Source organism: Phocoena phocoena, chromosome 9 (assembly GCF_963924675.1).
Source record: "Phocoena phocoena chromosome 9, mPhoPho1.1, whole genome shotgun sequence".
Taxonomy (NCBI): Eukaryota; Metazoa; Chordata; class Mammalia; order Artiodactyla; family Phocoenidae; genus Phocoena; species Phocoena phocoena.
Window position 1 is genome coordinate 23,781,400 of NC_089227.1, and position 23,099 is coordinate 23,804,498.

Sequence of the window (23,099 nt, forward strand, 5' to 3'; positions counted from 1 at the left end):
ATATTCCTTGGATTAAATTATTTTCCAAAATAGTGTGTTTATCTTGTATGACTGATGTGAATAAACATTAAATCTAAATGTCTCCTTTTAATATTTTATTAATTTGTAACCGTAGATTTAAAAAGTAGGAAGATAAACTATTGGGAAAAGAAGACATGTTTACATAATTTGAATTTCTTAGTCTTTCATCAAATTAGAACAACTTTAATACTTACAGGACATATTCTAGCAATCATGGAATGAATCTGTTTTGTGCTTCTGCTATTGTCGGTCAGTTTCTCTTTGAAGAAGAAGTACACCTTAGCATCATTTGGATCAGTGCCATCTGGGATAACATGTGCATCCACAAACATAGGTTCTAGAAAAAAATACAAAGACGATATATATACTCATGATGAAAATCCATCTACTCTCCATCCAAGTAGACCACAGGCACATGCCTTCCCCATCTTTGGTATAAAGGAACAATTCAATATTCATAGCCAAAAAGTCTAAAAGCAAGCAATTGTATTCACTGAACATACCGCATTTGGAATGTCAAGTGCCATAAAGTAGAGCTATGATATAAAGCTTCAACTATTTTTCTCTGTCTGCAATACATTCTGGAAGTACACTAATTGCAAAACTTCTTTGTGCCTGATGAGTTTTAAAATATTGAAAAACTTTTCTACCAGTTATTTCCCATGGGATCTGATAGTCGTTTCATAGAAAAAAAGTTTGTTTTTGAACGTGTGGTTTTCAGGCTAGTGCATATAAACTCAAATTCACTGAAGCAGAATGAGGAGTTGGGAGTCCATGATCTGAAAAACACATTTCACTTAAAATACGGCATATGAAATGAAGGGGAAACTTTTCAAGGAAAAAATGCAGTCATTTGAAGACATAGAGGGATTCCTTATTTCAAGAACAAAACAATTTTCAGAATACTTTATTTCCAGATGTACTGGAGGAATAATTTGAAGAAGTAAATGGACAATCACTGCTTTCTTGTGCTGGTCTGTCAGTGAAATAAGATGCTTAACTGTAGTGATTCATGCTTAACTGTTTAATGTTAAGTGAATTGCCAAATCTAAGGTCAGCTTAAATTTTCCCCAGGGTGAAATGACAAAGATCTTAGTGGTTTCTTCTTCCTCTAAACAACAGCAACTGGTTGGAATTGTACATTAAAGTCAAATGAGCACTTTTCATGATGTGAATTCCATGTGACCCCCAAAATTGAAAACATTTGAACACTGATAATCATAAAATTATCATACTTATGATTTCCATTATTAGTCAAACTGTGAAAAAATAATATATACCAGCTTTATAATTTTAGAATCTAAGCATAAAACAAATAGGAGTTCCTAAATATGCCCTATTCGTGATATCTGTCATAAATTTAGGAAAATGTTTAGATTTGGCATTATTAAAATATACAAGTAGACCAAATAAATAAATGACGTTTAATTGTAACATGCAACAATTAAACAACTGGAGAAGATTCTTGTCTATAGGTACATATGATGAATATCACTGTGACTTTTATTTATTCATATATCCTATGATAATTCTATGATTGTTAATAAACAGTTAGAATATGAAATATGGCTCATTTCATTTACTTATTTAGCCTAAATATTTAAAATCACAGAGTACAGAATTTTTGTTACTCATATTTTAACTTTTTAACCATTTTAATGTAATTTTCATTATGAAATTAAATTAGTTTAAAGTATGATTCTCAGAAAATGGATAAACTGTTATTTTACCACTTAGCCATTTGGAATTGTGTTGATCAGTTCTGACTGCATTCCTCTTGGTTAAACTTCGAAAAATAGCTGCATCTGTTCCCATGAAATCTATATACATTGCAGAGAAAAGCTCCTCATCTATGAAAAAGAAAATGTGAACAAAATTAAAAGCAAATCTTAACTGTTTTTAAGGCTATTTTTAAAATCAAAGAGAATTTGCTTATTAGATCATGACACATATTACAGAATATTTATAGTTGTTAATTGGTTTCCATTGTTCACCAAATTAAAAAATTGGATAAAGTTTAATTTGGTCTCATTATTGCCCATATAATGACCAAAACAATCTTTCTGATATAGAGATAAAAATTCCTCTGCCTGTACTTAATTATACTAAATACTTAACTAAACTTGATTATATAGTGTAGTGTGCATCCGAAATGGCAGAAATAATATAGGTATAAAAACAAAGAAATGGCTCAATTATTACTTCTTTAATAAATAAAAAATACTGTAAGAGAAATCTTGATTTCTAATTTTTGCCATAGTTAAACTGGGAATTAGGGATAAGTCATTTAGTACCCTGAATCTCAAACTTCTATGGGAATTGGATTATGATCAAAAGTTCACAGTACATATTAAAAACTCTATGATTTTACTAAATGGATTGAAAATAATAGTTTTTATTATTTCATGAGATGGAGCCACATCAAATTGTCAAAGTACTATTAATGATAAAACAATTTCATCATTAAATGTATATGTTTTGACCTTTATGCTAGAAGGTTTCTCTAAGGTAAACAAACTGCTACTTTTTCAATTGCAACACATAACGTGTTAACATTATGTTAACAATATAATATGATGTTAATAAGCCATATGTGGCTTAACATATTAGCACATATAAAATAAAACTTAAAAATAAGAAAAAAATATTGGAAAATTAAATTAAATTATCATTATTAATGACAAAATAAGATATGTTAATCTGTATGTGCTCAACACTGGACATTTTGCTTATTTGTTAAGATCCACATTAATTTTTATTCTAGTAAGGGAAGTAAGCAGTAAATTGGTATGTATGACCTTTGAGCACAAAGTTAAGTATCTATTAAAAAATAATAAAGTTGATCAGGTTTGGCCCACTGAACTACCATGCAGCTGCATTCTTTGACTAATGTTCTAGAATTACTCTCCTGGCTACCTTCAGATTGTGGTCATTTTGGCAGGACTGAAACATTTTAAAGCACTCTAAGCTCACTGTTTAGTAATAAGCAATACCAGTTGGCCTAGGATAGAATGGAGAATGGAATGTTTTTAATATGTGCTCACCAGGTCACAAACTGGACCCCTACCAGTTAGCAAGTGGGTATGGCAGGCATTGTGTCGCCAAGTTCTGCTTCCTGGTAGAGATCTGAAGTCCATGGGAACAGATTATAAGGAGATAACAAAACGTGCCTGAAAGAATTTTGAGCTATTTAGCTTCTTTACAATTTTGTGAACATTTGTGAAGCATCTACACAAGTATTCTGTAGATACAATGATTGTTAAATTGAGAAAACTTTGTAATTAATTATTTCACAGCTTTGTTATATCCAATTATGCCCAAAAGAGGAGGTTATAAATTCCTGATATTCAATAGATTTATTAGCATCTGTTTACAGGAAGGAAAATAAAAGGACACTCAGAGGATGGTTTATGGCAGACAGGACTGATTCTAACCCTACTGTATACCACCTTATTAGTTATGTCTTAAACATTACAAAAGAGTTAGATGGCTAATTGGCTTCATTTCCTGTCTTAAATTCTCAGCAATTTTAATAGCAAGTTAAGGATAATAAAGTTTCTGCTTTATTTTGTGTAAGAAATATTTAATTAATGTCACTTTGGAAAGAATTTTATTTGAGAGTAGAAATTCTTTTCTTTCAGAATTTCATTGTAGGGTTTATGCAAAGATAAACTTGCTCAATTTAAACTTTAATCCAAAAATATTTTGCTTTCCAGTTGTACTTCCACTGACTAAAAAATATCTCATGAGGTTTTGAAGAGGCTCTTTAAGAGATGTCATCTGACTTTGTTGTGCTACAATAATTACTAAAAATAGCAAAAGAACACTAGCACGTTGGGCCAGATGCCGCGCTATATTATGTAATTTGAAATTCTAATGCTCAACGCTTCTTGGCACTTTAATAGATAGAAATATTTTAACCAATTTGTGTTATTTAGTGCACTGCAATTGAACAGAAATGATACATCAAATAGCAAAGTGAGATGAGTACACAAATGAAATATTAGAGATAATATTACAGGGATAATCAGTAGAATAAATAAGATGATAAATATAAGGTTATAAAGCTTCCTGCTCTTTTTAGTTTCAGGTTTCAAGTTAAGCAAACTGTTTAATGATTTTCTTTGAGAGTAAAAATTATAGTGTTAATCAAAATATTAAAAAGTAGAATAGGAATATAAGCCTAGGAATTGAAGTCTCAGGTCCTTGAAAAATGAAGAGCAATAACAACTTTAATTTCATAAATGAATCCAATTCTCTAAAGCGCAAAACTATTACATGACTTACTACAGTTTAACAGGAAAATTTATACTGCCTTGTTTTAACCCTTTTTTGTTCTAAATAATATTTGATGAGATAAAACTCCAGTATGTGTTAACAATAATTTAGAATTTTGAAGTTTATTTTCATAGCATTTAACTTGAAATAAGTAAAAACTTTATATATTTATCTAGTACTATACAAATCTTACAGTTTCTAAAGGTGAATAAAATTTTCTTCCTCATGAAGAAAATAATTTCTGAGACACTGCTTCTATTAAATAATATTTAGAAACTTATTTGAAAATACTCTGCATCAGACTTAATTGGATATCTTGAAGTTTCAAAGCTTTCTAATTTTTCTGTCCTAATGATACATTTTCATTTCCTCCCTACCCAATTTGAATGACTATAGGGAAATAATTTACTGGATAATTTCCAAGCTCACATTTCAGTCAGTGCTGGATGTATTTGTCTTAATTTAGTTTCCAGATCTGAGAAAGAAAGATGAGTTGCCTTTTTAAATGAATCAAATCAAAGGGTTTTGAACAAATTAATTATTTTTCCACCTGTTCTACTGTCAAATGATGCAATTTTACCACTGGCAATACATAGAGAAACAAAAAGGGAAAAGCATTTACTATATAATCGGCATACTGAAATCCAAGATTTGTCCCACAGTCAACTAATGTTAAGTTAGACATATTCTAGAAGTGTCTTAATTAGCCAGAAAAGAATGTCTTCTAAGTGAGGTATAGACAGGCACTGGATGATTGAGACTCAAGGACATTGATTTGTTAATGTGTGTAGCAGCAATCAACTGGGCCTGCTTTTTAACTGATATATTTTATAAAAAATGAGAAAATAAAAAAGTGATTTTATGAGTACATCTTTTTTAGTACAGCAACTTCTAGACAATCCACAGAGAATGTACTTAGCTAACACATGCACTTTGTTATTATTTTGCATGAAAGAAATACCAGTTTTAATCATTTGTAAAAGATTACTAAAACACGAGGAAAAGTGAATATAATTAATACTAGAAAAACAACTACAGAAAACACTGAAAGTTACTTTATAATATATATTAATATATGTATGCACCTACACAATACCTATTAATATATATATATATACATACATACGCTTTTTAAATGGTTGACTTGCTCTACAAATAACAGCAGTCATATTAGATGAAAAAATACATGGTTATCATTTAATCATGAATATTCTTGGAAACGAGAAATTAAAATTTCTCACAACTTTCTATTATTTTACTCAGGTGCTATCATCCATGCAGCTATCCAAAATGGGCATATGGTATCATGAATTTATTTTCTTTAATTAATTTAATTTCCTTTTTAAAAAAATATTTCCCCCTCCCTCTTTTATTTTCCACTTACTGATCATAACAGACACTGTGTTCACATTGGGGTTGAAAGAGCAGCGTCCTTTTCCGGATTCACACTTGGAGTCAATCATGAAAACTTGGTCCTTTATTACAGATAAAATTGGAAATGTAGTAATGATAAATTACTTTATCTTAGTTAACCAATTTTTCTTTAGTAAAACAAAGCATCATCATAAATAATATGCTTTCTACTTGGTTGCTTATGCCTTCCCAATTTTACTATATTAAGACTCTCTTGGCCTATATGAAGAATCCATTTGTAAGTTATAAAGCTAACCTCAGCAGGTCAAGTTCACATCCTACTACACTCCCCATAAAGCTGATCCAACAAGTTCTCAAATCAACATCAATAAAAAACACTTGGAAATCAAGGATCATTGTAAACCTGAACTAGGTATGTTGAACATTGGCCAAAAGAAGAAAACTGATTACAGAGAAACAATGTGTATGAGGATTATGAAACTTTCAAAATAATCAAGATTTTTTTAAACATAAAATTTTGTGACCACTTATTTTGTTATATAAAGCATTATACTAGATTCAACAAAATAATTCATAATTTAGAGTAAAATGTTTCTTTTACTCATTCATTTATTTATTTAACAAAAATTTATTGAGCACCTACTACTTGCCAGACACTGACAAAACATTGGGGGTAGAGTAAACAAAATAGACAAAAATCCTTACCTGTAGGTAATTTATAATCTAATGACAGATAAAATAAATAAAGAATATAAAGAGAATAAATACGTAAAATATAAAGTATGTTAGATGGTACTCAGTGCTTAGGAAAAAATTAAACAGGGAATAGGACTAGGGAAATCCACGGATGGGGGGCAGTGGGTTCAATTTGAAATATAATGGTCAGTGCAGCCTCAGTTAGAGGGAGCATTTTGTTGGTATATTTATCGTTTTTCTTACATAAAGTTAGTAAAAGCTACTACTAAAATTCAAAGAAAAATGATCACGTTTGTAGATTGCATTAAATGATGGAGGACCTTAATTATCAAGCTGCTTTTCAAAATTATCCTGAATGAAATACGGGCTCAACATTTTTGAGCATGGAATAGAAGGATTCAAAACATTGCTTTAAGAAGATTGGGTCTTACTTGTGCTTTAAGAAGATTGAGAATGGTGGCTGTAAAGACAGACACTGGGTTCAAGAAAACAAACTTGTTTTGAACTGCAGTAGTCCAGGAATTAGGTAATAGTAATCTGACATGCCAGGATCTCAGTGGTCAGGGTAAGAGTGGTAAAGATGTAAGAGGATTTGTAAAGTGAAAATCGACAGAGCTTGGCAATCAATAACAAATTGGAGGCAGCTCAAGAAGATGAAGAAAACAAAGTTGATTCTGAAGTTTTGACTCTTTAAAGAAAATAAAACTAGTTCATTTTTGTTATACTGAGTTTGATGTATTGGCGGGAAATCCTTGAGGTAATGGGAAATTAGAGAGCTTAAAAAGAATCACAGTGCTCTAGCCTAGAAAGGTCCTATAACACGATGCTCTTCATGGATTAACTCTAAAGATGAGGAAACTATGACTTGTCCAAGATCACCCATAGCTAAATAGTGACAAAAGCAAAATTAAAATTCAGTCTCCTGACTCCTAACTATGTCTGCTTTCCAAGAGGTCATCATTTATACAATAACTAAACAATGATAAACCTGCAGGAAAACAATACAATTTAGTAAACTTGGTTGTGTAGCCAGAGTCATACATAGATTTGACTAAAAAAGTGACAGCTGGCACTGCAGGAATTGAGGAGACTGCTTAGGCACCACTTGCTCACCACTGACTTCCTTCTCCATTGCATAGCCTCCTTGTACTCACACAGTGATAGTCTAGATCTTGTCATCCCCAGGAAGGGATGTGATCTACCTGAATAATGACTAATTCAAGCACCCTGCAACAATTCTTCAAACTCATCGCCTAAGAACCCTTTCTATTTTTTACAATTTATCAGCCTTCTATCTTCTTGATAGATTAGATTCCATGCTTTTTAATTTTGTTTTTTTCAAAAATATCAATATTAATTTCCTTGAATCTGTGATTGTTTTCATTGCACCCATAGCCTATAAAGACACATCTATCTACATTCTCCACACCTGCCTCCAAACTTCTAAGCATTTTGTGAAAGGTTATCCAACAAGGTGTATTCAACATAGTATAGATTTTTGATCACCAACTTAAAGTGAACCCTCTACACTGCTCAGCAACCTTTCAAAGGCACTCTGTCAACTGGTTCTTCCCTTGATAACTTCAAACCATTGCCACTATCGTCAAATCTCCCAATTTATTCTCAGGTCATATGATTGACAACCATGTTGCTTAGAAAGTGAAGCCCTTAAATGAGGCATCAGTTTCTCACTACCAAATATATAACTATACATGAATACATCCACTAATACACGAGAGGAAATATTTCTCTTACTCTGAGGCCAATCCTTCCACCAGTGTTTCAGATCCTATCTTACCCAGTCTTCTTAGGCAACTTATACTTTCCATTATCCCTACTCGTTCTTTTTTTTTTTTTAATTAATTATTTTATTTATTTATTTTTGCCTGTGTTGGGTCTTCGTTGCTGCGCACAGTCTTTCTCTAGTTGCAGGGAGCGGGGGCTACTCTTCATTGCGGTGCGTGGCTTTCTCATTGTGGTGGCTTCTCTTGTTGCAGAGCACGAGCTCTAGGCACGCAGGCTTCAGTAGTTGTGGCGCATGGGCTCAGTAGTTGTGGCACACGGGCTTAGTTGTTCCTCTGCATGTGGGATTTTCCTGGACCAGGGCTCAAACTTGTATCCCCTGCATTGGCAGGTGGATTCTTAACCACTGTGCCAACAGGGAAGTCCCCTACTTGTTCTTTAATCTCATTAACTGGATCCTTTACAACATTATTTCAACAACTCCTTCAGCTCTTATACATTACTCTCCTTGAGAATCACATTTCTTAAAGAATTACATATACTCATCACCATTTCCTGAGTTCTCACTTTCTTCTCAATCCACTTCAGTTGGGCATCCAACCTCAACTGCTCTATTGAAACCCTTTTTTGGCAAGACCCCTAATGACTATCATGTACACAATTCAGTGCTTATTTTTTTAGACCTCTTCTTTCTTGGATTCTCAATGGTATTTGAGATTGTTGTCCACTTCTATCTTTTTAAAATGACTTGTTTTTATTCCCAGAACACACTTTTTTTTTTCCTCTCCTCTTGTTTCTTTTTAGTCTTTTTTGGAGATCCCTTTTCCTCCATCTGGCCATTTAAAGTTAGGAGATCCTCAAGTCTCAGTCATAATCATTCTTTTCATACTATACTCTTTCTGCATGATTAAATCTACACTTTGTTTGGGCTTCAGTTACTCTTATGAAACAATTACTCAAACATTCATATAGCCAAATTTATATTCAGCTGCCTACTTGATATTTCTACTTGTTTCTTTCAGCAGCGTCTCAGACTCAACAGAATCAAACCCAGGCTCATAATTTTAACCTCAGACATGGTTCTCTTCATTGTTTCTCATCTCAGTTCATGGCAACTTTATAATTAAAGAAGCTAACAAACAAACAAACAAAAAACGAACAACAAAAATATCAATGTAATGTAAAATACAAGTGACAACACAATTCTGTTCATGGCACTTTCTGCTTAAGGTTGTTTCAGTTGCTTCTTCTTAGACACAGGACAAAGACCAGTATCTTAAAGATAGCTTACAAGTTCTGAAATGATTTTGTTTCTGCCATTACTCTTATTAAATAAATACATATTTGTAGATTGAATCAATAAGAGAAAAAATAGGACCAGAAAGAGAGTATGTGGTGAAAAATCAGGAAAGAAGGCATGGCAAGATGTCCCATGGTTATAGATGTCAATAACAGCACTGGGCTTCCCTGGTGGTGCAGTGGTTGAGGGTCCGCCTGCTGATGCAGGGGACAAGGGTTCATGCACCGGTCCGGGAAGATCCCACATGCCGCGGAGCGGCTGGGCCCGTGAGCCATGGTTGCTGAGCCTGCGCTTCCGGAGCCTGTGCTCCACAACGGGAGAGGCCACAACAGTGAGAGGCCCGCGTACCGCAAAAAAAAAAATAAAAAATAATAATAATAATAACGGCACTGAAAAATAGAGGGCATGACCAACATGTCATAGATTGGTCTAGGAGAAAGGATGCTGATTAGGGGAGTCCCTTTGATCACTGAGAATCTTGGTCATTAGGGAAGAGTTTCAGTTAATGGGTGAAAATGAAATTTAGATTAGAAAGGTTTAATGAAAGACATGGAAAATAGGATTGTAAAAGCTGAAAATATAGCCTACTAATCCGAGAAGTTTTGTGATAAAGTAAAAGAGAGAGAAAGGAGAAGAGTTGAAAAAAGTCACAAGGAAGAAAACTTATTGTTAAACAAGAAAAAAAGAGTAAATACAGGGGAAAGGGAATGAAGACGTAAAACAGTGAAGGTTAAAGATCAGAGAACTTTCTTGATAAGGAAAATGCACAGCTATTCTTCTGACAAGAGAAAAGCTACAAAAAGATGCATAAACAGAAAAGTTTGATGATTAATTTTGTTCAAAAAGCACATGGAATAATTTGAATGCCTGTGATATTCTTGGTCAATCAAAGGCAAGGTTATCTGCTTGATGAGTGGCAGCATCCGGGGCTTAAACAGTATTCAGTTATGAGAACTGATGTTATGGAGGCATCTGATAAAATCAACCCAAGATGAGAGGTAACATTCCAAGAATGTGCAGTACAATTAACCAATAATTGTTTCTTATGAATGTTTTATTCATTAGTTAAAGTCATCATTTACTTGTGTTGCTTTAGCTTTTTCCAGAAACAGAAGACAGTGGATAAAAGAGAAGAACTATGGTTAGGAATCTATGTAGCAAAGATTGTAGGCTCTTTGGATGGACACCATTGAATTGCTCTAGGAAAGCTCTGAATCAGTCTCACAAAATAATGGAAGGGCCATAGAGTCTCATGAAAGTGCGTGGTGTTCCAAATGTGAAGTAGGGTTATAAAATGTTCTCTAAGAACCAATGAATTGCTATTAGACAGGCAAATAAAAGATGGTAGATAATGTGTCAGAAATAAACAGGAATACTTAACGACTGTGCCACCCTAACCTGGTTCACTTTCAAAGTGGTTTCAAATACATGAAAAATGCTATATCTTAGTACTAACATAGGGTGTTAGCAGTAAGTACTACCTCTGATCACTACAAAATACAATGTTCAAAATACAATGTATGAAAAAGGAGAATTCTCTCAAAATACAACTTTCTGTATCATGTGGTCTTCCATTCTAAACTAAAGAAAATAAATACATAAGATGTTTGATAAAACTGTGCATTCTATATTTATATTATTACTTATATACTACAGATATATAAAAATGATGTTGTGGTGAAACACTTTGACTTGACTATTAAGGAAAACAAAAAGCTTAAAATTTCATAATCTTTTTCACACTTAAATAGGCTCTTAATATATTATTTAAAGAGATTAATTAATGGAAATGATTCCCCTTTGAAACACATCTTTTGAAGTGAGACTAAAGTAGTTCATATTTAGTAAAGTGATTAAAATTTATTCCATGCTGGTTTTCCAAAGGAGATTATTTTTTGGACCAACTTCCCAATTAAACCCTGAAGTGTATAGTGGGCAATTTGTACATGGGAAAATGATTTTATTTAAAATATGAAAACTGCTATGCAGTTGTTGGCCTGTACAGTGACTGCACAGCCCTCAGTGGAGTGTCTGACAGACTGCAGACGTCTGGGCCACTAGTTTATTTAATCAGCTGATCACAGGCATGTGGTGCTAATGACAAGCTCAATTCAGCCAATTGTACTCTTCCAAGAAGCATAGCTTTACTTTTCTTTAAGAATTTTAATATTTCATATCATCTTAAACTACTTGTAAATGGCTCAATTTGGGGTCCAATTATAATTACTCATTTATTTATTTTTTTTTTTTCCGGTACGTGGGCCTCTCACTGTTGTGGCCTCTCCCGTTGTGGAGCACAGGCTCCGGCCATGGCTCACGGGCCCAGCCGCTCCGCGGCATGTGGGATCTTCCTGGACCGGGGCACGAACCTGTGTCCCCTGCATCAGCAGGCGGACTCTCAACCACTGCGCCACCAAGGAAGCCCTACTCATTTATTTTTAAATGGCTTTTTATTCACTGAAAGATAGATGCATATAAATTACATTTGAAAAAAATTTAATAATAAAAGACTATAGAGGAAATCATTGTTCAATTATGTTAGTACTAAAGTGGATGAATCCTTGTTAAAGAAAAATAAACTTAATTAAATATATCAGTAGCAATATTTAATCTTTTTTTACAATTTTAATCTCTAAAATTGAATTAAGATATTATTTAAGGACTGGAATTTCTAGATTTAAGTTGCATAATGAAACAAAAGCAAGTTAATTTGAAAGAATTCAGTTATAAAATACTTGTATTAAGTAAAGCAACATGTTTCATTACAAGAATAAGGAAAACCCTTTTGACCTAATGCGTAGTTTCCTTAGTCAATAATCGTGAACTGAGATAAACAGTCTTAAACATCGCAGGTGAAGTTCAACCAGCCTTATATTTGACTATACAATTAGCTATGTATTTAGTCTTTAGTAAATGCTTTTGTTCACAGAACCCCAAATCATTTTAACCAATGTAAAAATAAAGCTATAATAGCCTAGTGTAGACCAATGTTGGTCTAAAATGGAAGTATGATTTATTAATTATATAAAGTTCTTTTCCGCTAAGGCACTTGTCGTTCTGCTTTATACATCTCTTACAGGTGTCTACCTCATAAAAATTTACCAAATTTGAAATATGATAAATAAGAAATTACTTAAAATAGATTTGAGAAAGTGAGTTTATACTACAATATTTCTATAATTTGGAGCACATATTATCAATACCTTATGCTCTGAGTAATTATGAAATTATACCATTCTCCTTCCTTTATCTTCTGCAGCTTTTCCATTCAGAAACATATATATTTAATTGAAGGCAAAAGGCTACACTTGAAGTAACCTGGCAGACAGGAACCAAATGTAATATATTTTGTGTTTAAAGGGCTTGAAACTTTTTTTATGGCCATTAATGATATTTCCAAGTTTTTACTGTTAAATACAGTTGTAAGAAATCTTTGACACTAACATCAAACTAAGAATGAAAAATTGTTACACTTACCTCTGATCTCCTCCCTCTGTTCAAATAAGTACAGACTGGGCTGAAAGCACCACTCCCACAAACATACAAATGCGTGCGGTTGAAAGCCTGAATTACACGGACAAAGTTCCCGCAGCCATGCTAAAACAACAGGTAAATAAGCGGTTAGTAACCGAATGACTTTTATAGCTATTTCTAAGTATTACTGTGATACTTTGTTATACATTTTCCTTTCTGCCCTAACTTTTTAATTATTGTTAGGAGATAACAAGAGAACATGGTGCATTTTAGGAGGAAGGTAGTTTACCAGATAATGAGTAAAATGATATGTCTCTCCTATTTCAGTATTTATATACTGGGCACCTTTTTATGTTCTGAAACTTTATGAGCTTACTCTTTATCTGAGAAAGTTTAGAAATTGAAAGGTACACCAAATTGTTTTTTCAAATTTTCCTCAAAACATTACACATACACACACGCACCCTCACATATTATATAAACATGTTTTGAATGAACTTGTGTTTATAGAAGGGCCATATTATCATTAGTTACAGTGGCAAACACTATTGGCCTTCATAATTGGTGAATAAAGCAAACCTTAAACAAAATGTCAGCACTGTTGCTTTCCATGAAAAATAATGGAATCCTGATCTCTCTGCTCTTGATACACTAAAATACTCTCCTCTCCCCCAAAACTCCTTTCTCACCTGTTCCCAGTCCAACCACTGGAAAGGCTGTCATTTATTCACTCAATGAAATGCAAAATATGGTAATTATAAGTTGACTATGACTTTGCAGAAATACATAAACATGGTCAGCACCAAATACAGATCTCTGTGACTGAATTAACCATTGCATGTTCTACATTTGCAGGGTCACTATCCTTTGCTGACTACACATTAATCAAGCCTGAGGGTGAATGTAGTTCCCTTCACAAAGTCATTGATCTAGCAAAGAACATTATTAAAAATAATGTTAGAAATTAGAGACAAAAGTTTTTATAAAGAAATATGTCGGGCTTCCCTGGTGGCGCAGTGGTTGAGAGTCCGCCTGCCGATGCAGGGGACATGGGTTCGTGCCCCGGTCCGGGAAGATCCCACATGCCGCAGAGCGGCTGGGCCCGTGAGCCATGGCCTGCAGAGCCTGCGGGTCCGGAGCCTGTGCTCCGCAACGGGAGAGGCCACAACAGTGAGAGGCCCGCGTACCGCAAAAAAAAAAAACAAAAAACAAAAAAAACAAAAAGAAATATGTCAAAATCTAACAGGAGTTTCCCCATGGGTGGTCATACAGTGTATATTTTTTTCTCTTCTAGGTCCATGTATTTTACTAAATTATTATAATGCACATTTATTGTTTATATTATTAGAAAAGTAAAAAAAAATCTTTTCTAAAATAGGAATTTAAAGTCAATATTATTTTATATTTTCTCATCATTTTTCCCTTTTATACTCATTGTTACTTGCCAGCAAATATATGTTTATTTTCATAAGTAGTAACTGTATATACATTTCTATTATGGATTTATATTATCAAATCATCAATCACCAACTCTCCTGTTAAATAAATTTATCCTTACAGACCAGACTATATACTTTATTTTTATTTTAAGACATTAAGGATTTTTGTTAAATATATAGTGTCACTGTATCTTGACACCTGTTTATAGAGGTACCTGGAAATTGACTACATACCTGCAGATGAAATGTGTTTCTCTGGAGAAAAAAAGCATAGATGAAGTACAGTGTATATATAGTATGCCTATGTTAAGGGTATCTGTGAGCAATGACACTTGTGCTTATTGTTTCCACACCCAAGTCCAGTCATTCTGGGGTTCTGCATATAACATTTTCCCGTAAAACACAAATTCATTCCAATTCTATTAATAATAGGTTCTGTCTTTACATTTCGAATACAGGTTATACTTGTTTCATGTATATGTTTATATCAACATATCTGTTATATATATGCTTATTATGGCTAATATTTTTGAGAATTTATTATGTGCTAGACATTAGAATAATCCTTTTATATACTTAACCCCTTTTACTTCCCAGGAAGTTTGATTTTTTTACATTTATAGATCACATTTATTGAGCAAACTATATGTACTTAGGCACTTTATATTCAGTCAGTTTTTTCAACCCCTTTTAGAAAACAAAAGCTTAGATCTTGTTTAGTTAACTCGCCTGAGGTCATGTAGCTAGAAACAGGTAAAGCAGATTTTCAAACACAGACGTGTTTTACATTGAATCTTGTACTTTTAACCACTTTATAATTTGTCATTGGGTGAGAATTCCATAGTTGCTAGAGGGAAGTTTTTATAACAATTATTAATATTTACAGAGCTCTTAATCCTTTGATGTTAGTTGTTTTCAATCCTCACAGCAATGTTCCAATTAAAGTATTCAGTCCCATTTTAGTGATGAGGAAATTGAGTCCTCAAAAATGTTAAATGAAGTGCTCTAGGTTTAATAAATAACTCTGGGTCTTGAATCATGGCTACCCTCCACCATGAAGACTAATTCCCACACTATCTGATGATGCTTTACTGTGCTCCTCCAAAGCCTCCCCAAAGAGAAAAACATGAAAGGAAAAATAAATCAATTGCTTTAATTATTGAAAATCATTTTCTAGGTCCCTTCCATTTCCATTGTGCTTAGTTTCTGTCCACATTATTTCTGTCCTAGACCACTGCAGTTGTGTCAATTCCATCCAGAAAATATTTATTTACTGAACTCATTCTGTGAAAGCACTGTATATGGTGCTAGCAATACTGAAATGAATAGATTCAATTCCTGTTTTCAGAGGAAGGGGAGTATAATACATCAGGCTGTAGTAGATGCTATAATAGGGTTATATCTTTCAAAGTGTGCTATAGAAAGAAAGAGGAAATGAGTAATACTGAAGTGGGTGTAATGGTTTGAGAGTGGATGTCATTTGAGCTGGAACTTGCAGAATAAGCTAGAGATTCTGACAGGCAAAAGCATAAGAAAGGAACATTCCAACAGAAAACACAGCATGAACAGAAAAACTGGAGGCATAATAGTGCAGGATTTAGTTGGGGAATAGTGCCTAGAGAGGACAGAGGATTATTGTGTGATGAAACCAGAGAGGCAATTAGAACTGGACTATCATCGTGCCATAGCATGATGGGCAGCAGAGAGTGAATTTAAGTATACAGATCTCAGAGCCAGATGACCTGGGTTCAAACTCTGGCTTTATCTGTTACTAGCTATTTGAACTTGAGATATTTACTTAGCCTCTCTGTGCTTCAATCTTTTTATCTGTAAATGGTGATGATAATATTTGTTGTAAGCAGTATACTACTGAAGCACTTGGAACAGTGTCTGGCACATAATAAATATACCCAGTGTTAGGTATTAGATTCTTTCATTTATATTTTCAGTTCCAATTGTCAGTACAAACCCTGTGTAATGGACAGGGAATTTGTCCTGCATAGAGATTAGTACAGGTCCTGACCACAGTAGACATCCATAAAAGGTTTGCGGAATGAGACATCAGTGAAATTCAATACCATGGATGCTTTCTTTTTATTGCTTAATTCTCTTTTAAAACTATTTCAAAGTAAATGCTAAATGAAAAATCAAGCTGCTAACATTATGCAGAATGTAATACCATTTTATTTATATACATATACGTGTCATATACTAAGATGCTGGAAGAATATACCCCCAATTTTTAAGTTATTATGTTTGGGTAGCATAATTTATTTTATTTACTTAACAGTGTGTGTTTACTATGTGCTATGTACTGTTCTAAGCTCTCTGCAAATATTAATTCACTAATCCTCTTAATAACCCAATAAGGTAGGTTTTATGAGTAGCCCATTACACATTTAAGAAAAATGAGGCACAGAGAGGTTAAGTCTCCAGGGTCAGAGAGCTAATAAAAGATTGTTTTCTGTTGCTTTCTGCATGCTTTTCTAGGTCTTCAAAAATTTCTGTGTTAACAGGTATTATTTATATAATTTTAAAATAGATGATTTAAAATAATATATCCTGGAGCTCAGATTAATAGGGCTTTAAAAATATTGACTCTTCATGGTCCATACTATGCAATGGAAAAAAAAATACCTCTTAATTTTTTTCTTCTTGGTCTGGGGAATATATCAAGGTATTTCAATAAATGAAAGAAAATATGTTTTCAAATAGTTTAGGATCCTCTGGTCACAGAAACAGGGAAATTGATATTCTACAATTAATAAATCAAGTTTGACATTGTGTGTATGTAATGCACATAGGTCTAAATATATGTAACCATGCTTAATTTTTCAATGATCTCATACAGTACTTACTTAGCACATTCATTATGCTCTATCTCATTGGATATGTTTGACAGCATGTGTTACTGTTTAAGCTCAATTTATTTAGCATATGAATAAAATATTAATATTCAGAAATAAATAGAGCATGTAGGAATGTGAATAAATTGGGGCAAAAAGGGAAATTGGGAGGTAAGTTATACTCTCTTAGCTGAGGCAGACAATAAGCTATATTCCCACCATGATAATTATGATAAACATTAGTTTATTATATAGTATTATGATACACATTACCTGGGATCAAATTTTAAATTATATTGAATTATTTTCTAATAATTGAGTATTATTTTTATAACTTTAAAGTTTGATATAAGTAAAAAATCTAAAGGAATAAGAGATGTTTGATTCTATGGGTTTTTTTCAATTGTTATAGAAATATAAAATTTGTCACTAGTTTATGCTTTTCTTAGTAGAAGATTAATATAATATTTAAAAGTAAAAAAATTAATTTAACCAAAATATACCTTTAAAAATTGTGCATAATGAATTTATTATAAACTTATTAATCTAAAGGTATTAATAACTCAGTATCCATTGTGTCCTACCCCCAACCTGAGAAAAGTACTTGGAATAGATTCCCATGCTTACTGCTTCTATCTCCATTTTTCCAGATCTTGTTGAAATTTCACGAAATGCCTAGATACAGATATGGGCACTGGATCCAATCACTAAAAATGCAGTGAAATAAGTTCTAGTGTTTCAGGTGAACGCACAGGGAGGGGCAGCTAGCCCAGTCCTGGGTAGCAAGAAAGGACTCTCCAGAGAGGTGACATCTGCGCTGTTATTTGAAAGGATGAGTAGATGATTCCCAGGTTAAAAAGATGGGAAGATAATTCAACAAGAAGAGAATCACATGTAGCCTGTACCAAAGGCTGAAAGAGAGAAAGGATACAACTTATTTGAATTTCAGTATTATTGAACTAGAATAAGGGGACAAGCTAACGTAAGACCTAGCATAGTCGCCACCAAATCTATCAAACCTTTCCTAAATGTCCCAGGTGCAGTGAATTTTTTCTTTGTCTTTGTGTGTATTCTCAGCATTTATCATATTCTCCCCAGAGAAGTGGCATGTTTTATCAACTAAAAGCAAAAAGATCTAGAGCCATATGTGCCTGAGTCGGACAGAGGCCTCCCACTTGCAGGCAGCGCAGCTTTGGGTAAGTTCCTTACTCTCTTAGTGATTCAGTTTATCTATCTTAAAAATGTGGATGAAGACAATAATGTCCATCTTGCAGCATCGTCATGAGGATTAAAACAAAACACTTAGAATAGCACCTGGCCCATTCCATTAAGTGTTGGCTAGTATTACTTGGTAATTATTGCATATATGTCTCATCATCCCCAGTATATTGTGAAGACTCTTAAAGGTAGGAACTCCACCTTATATACCTCTGGTTCCTTCACTTCAATTAACTGATTTGTACAAATTAAAATATTCTGTTCCTGCATTTAAAAAAATGAAATATTAAGTAATTAGATGATATTTATTCCAAAAGAGCTAAGAGATTCTTAAATATTTAGTTTCATTGAGAAGTGTAATTAAAATGCTGTTCTATAGAACTTCTATTTAGCATCATTTTTCTGCCCCTGGTATCCTGCTTAAAGGACACTTGTTTGTAAGTACCTCACATGCCGTAAGCGAGATGAATTTGTCAACATTCTCTTCTCTTGCATAGACAGAGCATATATTTGAAACTTAGTTTGATTATTATTTCCCAGGACCCAACAGCATTGCCTGTACTACAACAGAGCCCACTACCAATTACCTCTGACTGGCCATGTGGCAGAATATAAAGATATCCATGAATGATATTACAGCATGACAAAACTATGTGAAAACATAAGCATGTATTGAAGATTTCATCTAATGATGTTCAATTATAATAAAGCAAATAACAGAGCATTTCTACTTTGCCAAAGGGAGAAAGAAATCAAATGACTTGGCTAAGACTCTTCAGAAAATCAACAACAATTTTTGGAAAGAGAATGTGCAAAGGTATCTAAATCCTATATATTCTGCCTGTGGCAGTTTATATGAATGGGACACAGAAATTTTTTAAACAAAGAACAATTAAATCCAGTAATTACAACCACAGGATGTAATCGTGGCAAAAGACGAGACATGATCACATAAACATCAATGGGAAAAATCTCTACATTAGAGGATGAAAGAAAGTAGTTTAATTCATGCAAAATTATCGAAATCATAACTTCAGGGGACCAAAAAAAAAGTGCCTTTTCCACTACATTATACTTCATTCTGCTATTGGTTCCCTAGAAAGCAATTGTAATGTACTCTTTTGAATGTTTCTTTCACATTTTTTCTGGATTTTTTTCCTTTTTGATTGTGGTCCAACAGATCCTGTGGGTTGCAAATATACTACTGTGAGCTCCTTTTGCCCATTTAAAATTTTCTCTTATAAGGTGAATTATGAAACGAAAACAATGAAACCCTGAGCTGAGTCACTCCTGGTCAGCACTCTTGCCAAAACGCCCTCTGGTGAGACCCGGAGATCTGCACTCCAGAGTCTGCTGTGGTCCTGCCTTGAGCCAGGCTTTTTCAGAACTTTGTACCTGGACTGCTAAGAATCAATAAAATATAAAAGTTTCATTTCCATACTTCTTCTTCCACAAGGAAGAAGTTTGAGACAAGAAGGTGAAATGACATCTAAGCTTCATTATAAACATTAAATGACTTGTGCACATTAAAGAGCTGTTCCATGTATTTTTTATAATATTCAAGAATAACTTAATGTGTCAGTTTCAGAAAGTCATTTGTAGAAATCAATGTAGATCTATTCCTAGATTCTTTATATGGAATACATTTTGTAGAAGTATTGCACACTGAACATTTACTGATATTTGTATCTGCCTTGATTTTTATTTCTGTGGTTATTTTTAATTAACAAAGATAACAGCCATTACTGGTGATTTATGCTTCTGGAATGTGCTGGCTAACCACTACCCTTTTGACGAGAATCTTTCTTTGGAAAAGCCCACATGGTATCTGGGAGCTACTCCAGACACTTGAATTATCATTATTTCAGCAGCCTGCTGAGAATTCTGCAGGTTGGATCCACTTTGAACAGGGGTTATTACTGAAATCCATCATGAAAAGTGTCAGGGTTCAATAATGAAAGCAAAGCAGGAAATTTTTACCCAGTCAGGAATTCCTAAGTTACAGTGTTTAAGAGTTCCAATCACTTTGCATTTACATTTCTTACTATGTGTCCAGCCGAGGATTCAAAACACCAATACCCTTTGTCTCATTCTTGGATGCACTCAAAGTACATGAATTCAAAGACCAAATATTTAAGTTTTGGATTTTTTTAAGCACTCACTGTGGGATCTTTGCCAGCCATTTTGCACTCTTCAACTTTGATTGCAGATGCTGGCCAGAAAACCTGCTCAGAAAGGAAAATAAAGGTTGCATTTGACAGCTCAGTACTCTTCATTTACTTTATGCTAACAGATTTCTTTAAGTTAATTCTGTATTTATATTTCAAATTTCTTCTTTCATTTTATGAACTCAAGTTAATAAAGATTTTATTACTTTATTCTAAGAATTATGTTTTTGTTTCTTCCATGAATTTTTCCTTCAACAATCCTTTCTATAATATGTGCTCATTTACTAATGGTACAATTTTAAAATAAGGAAATTATTGATGTGCACCATATAATGTATATTTCCCTCCCTCTGATTTATAGTACACTTTTCACAACTGCTTATATCACAATGAATTTATGTTTATACTGCTATCTTGGGGTTTTTTTTTGGTAAACTACACAGCTGGGCTGGTAAATTTACTGCAAACTAGGTACTTCAACAGCTAAAATAACCTGGATAAAGATTCCCTCTCTGACATACTGTGCTAGCATGCTAAGTCATTGCAGCCTTGGGTCAGGTCTGATGGAGATGATTTTTTTTTATCCTGTAGCTTTTTTCAGCCTGTAGCTCATTGGTAAAATAATAAATTCAGATGTGTTCTTCCTGTAATAAATTTATAATTAATTTACTTTTATTTCTTTACTTTAATGAAGCTCAATTTATTTCCTTGCTGTGACATAGAATGATAAATATAGTTAACCCTTGAACAACTCAGAGGTTAGGGACACTGACCCTATATTCCAGTTCCACATCCAAAGATTCAACCAACCAAAAGTATTTACAACCAAAAAGAATCTGCATATAAGTGGAGCCATGCAGTTCAAATCCCTGTTGTATAGGCCACATTTTTTCAAAGAACACTGCATTTAATAATTGTGTTCTTTTCAAGGCCTTCTTGGTTTATGTACAGATGACAAGGTATGCTGTCCTTTAATCTGACCATTTTTCATGCTATACTCCATGCTTCTCCTTTTCCCTTTCGATGTATGTATACATGGGAAGTATTTTCTCACTTAGCTTCAAGTTTTAGATGGCTAAAAACTATGAAACTAGACATGGAGAAATGAATTGATTATATTTTCAGTCCTTGAAATAAGTAGTAATTTCCAACTATTTATTGATATATGACCTGTATTTTCTATTGTTCTAATGAAGTACATAATTTTTTCATTGTATTTGAAACTTTTAAAGAAAAAGAAACCTAGGAATTTAGCATTGCCCTCATGAAAATGATAAACTTACACTCAAAGGTTCTTGACTTATGTTGTTAATATTCAAGGAAAGAATGTGATCTTTGCTGCCCACATATATCCGGTCCTGATCTTCATCCATTAATAATATCCTGTAGTCTAAAGGGTGGTGAGATAGGCTGAAGTATTCAGAGGTCTTGGTTTCTCGAAGCTCTGAAATAGTGAATAGCACAAGTGAAAATTGAGTATCTTGATTCCATTATTTTAATGAAAATTATCTTATGGAAATATTTACCAAAAAAGTCAAAATACATTTTCCTCCTACAATAAATTAATTTTAAAACAGTTATGTTAGTGGATATTTTAATTTATTTCCTCTATGTTGAATTAAAACATAAATAAATCCATAAATGCAATGTTCAAGTTTATAGTAGTACTACTTGATTACAAAATTATTCACATTTTGCTAGGACCTCAACTCAGTTGTTTACTGTTTGTCATCAGCTCAAAGCTTGCTAAAATAATCACCCAAAAAAATATAGCAAGTGATTAGATTGAACAAAAAACAAAAGCAATGATGGTGTGAATGTCTTCCTAGACTCTCTTAATATTTTATTGTTGGACTTCAATACATTCATCATTTTAGGGTTGTTGTTTCCTACCCTGAATATTTACCTTACTTCCTCAACATAATTCTAACTAGTTTAATAAATTTTTCTATAAATTACTTGGATGTTGTTCAGGAAAAAAGTTAGCCTCTGCTAGACCAGAGGTTGTTGCTGAAGTAGGAAAAAAAATCCAAGAGCTCAGAACATGAGAGAGAATATAAAATGCAACAAATGTCACTCAAAGGTTGGAGAAGACACATTCTCCTTTGATTTTGCCTAAAATCCAGGGTGTTTAATAAAGCTTGCTTTTCATCCAATGGAGGAGATTCATGGCTGCATAATTTTCCTGTAAAACATCATTTGTAGGGTGCTGGTTGGGTACAGAATAGATATTCAACAAATACCTCATGAATAAATAACTCTCCAGTGAAATACACAGATTAAAGAAGTAAAATATGACTGAGTTTGTGGCATCTGGGGCGCAGCCACTGGAGTCTGAATGCTGGCTCTACCGTTTCATTTATATATGTACTTGGCCAGTGCCTTTGTCCCTCTAGACTCCAGTGTCTTCATCTTTAAAGTCAGGATAATAATGGTCCCTACATCATAGGCGTATTGTGAGGTTTAAATTGTTAATATACATCAAGAGCTTAAAAGAGTACCTGTCTCACAGTGACATGGGTTACCTATTATTATGACTTGG

The 23,099-nt window shown here is 33.4% G+C and overlaps 1 protein-coding gene across 1 annotated transcript in view; it reads right to left on the bottom strand.

The window, feature by feature from the left end:
• Positions 1–23,099, bottom strand: part of SEMA3C (semaphorin 3C) — a 179,697-nt gene that overhangs the window by 66,311 nt on the left and 90,287 nt on the right. The window contains exons 2-7 of the mRNA XM_065883655.1: positions 21,841–22,001; positions 20,552–20,614; positions 12,890–13,009; positions 5,684–5,774; positions 1,752–1,871; positions 216–358 (exon numbers count right to left, since the gene is read on the bottom strand). Coding sequence (XP_065739727.1) covers positions 216–358; positions 1,752–1,871; positions 5,684–5,774; positions 12,890–13,009; positions 20,552–20,614; positions 21,841–22,001 — 698 coding nt within the window. The remainder of the gene's footprint in view (positions 1–215; positions 359–1,751; positions 1,872–5,683; positions 5,775–12,889; positions 13,010–20,551; positions 20,615–21,840; positions 22,002–23,099) is intronic.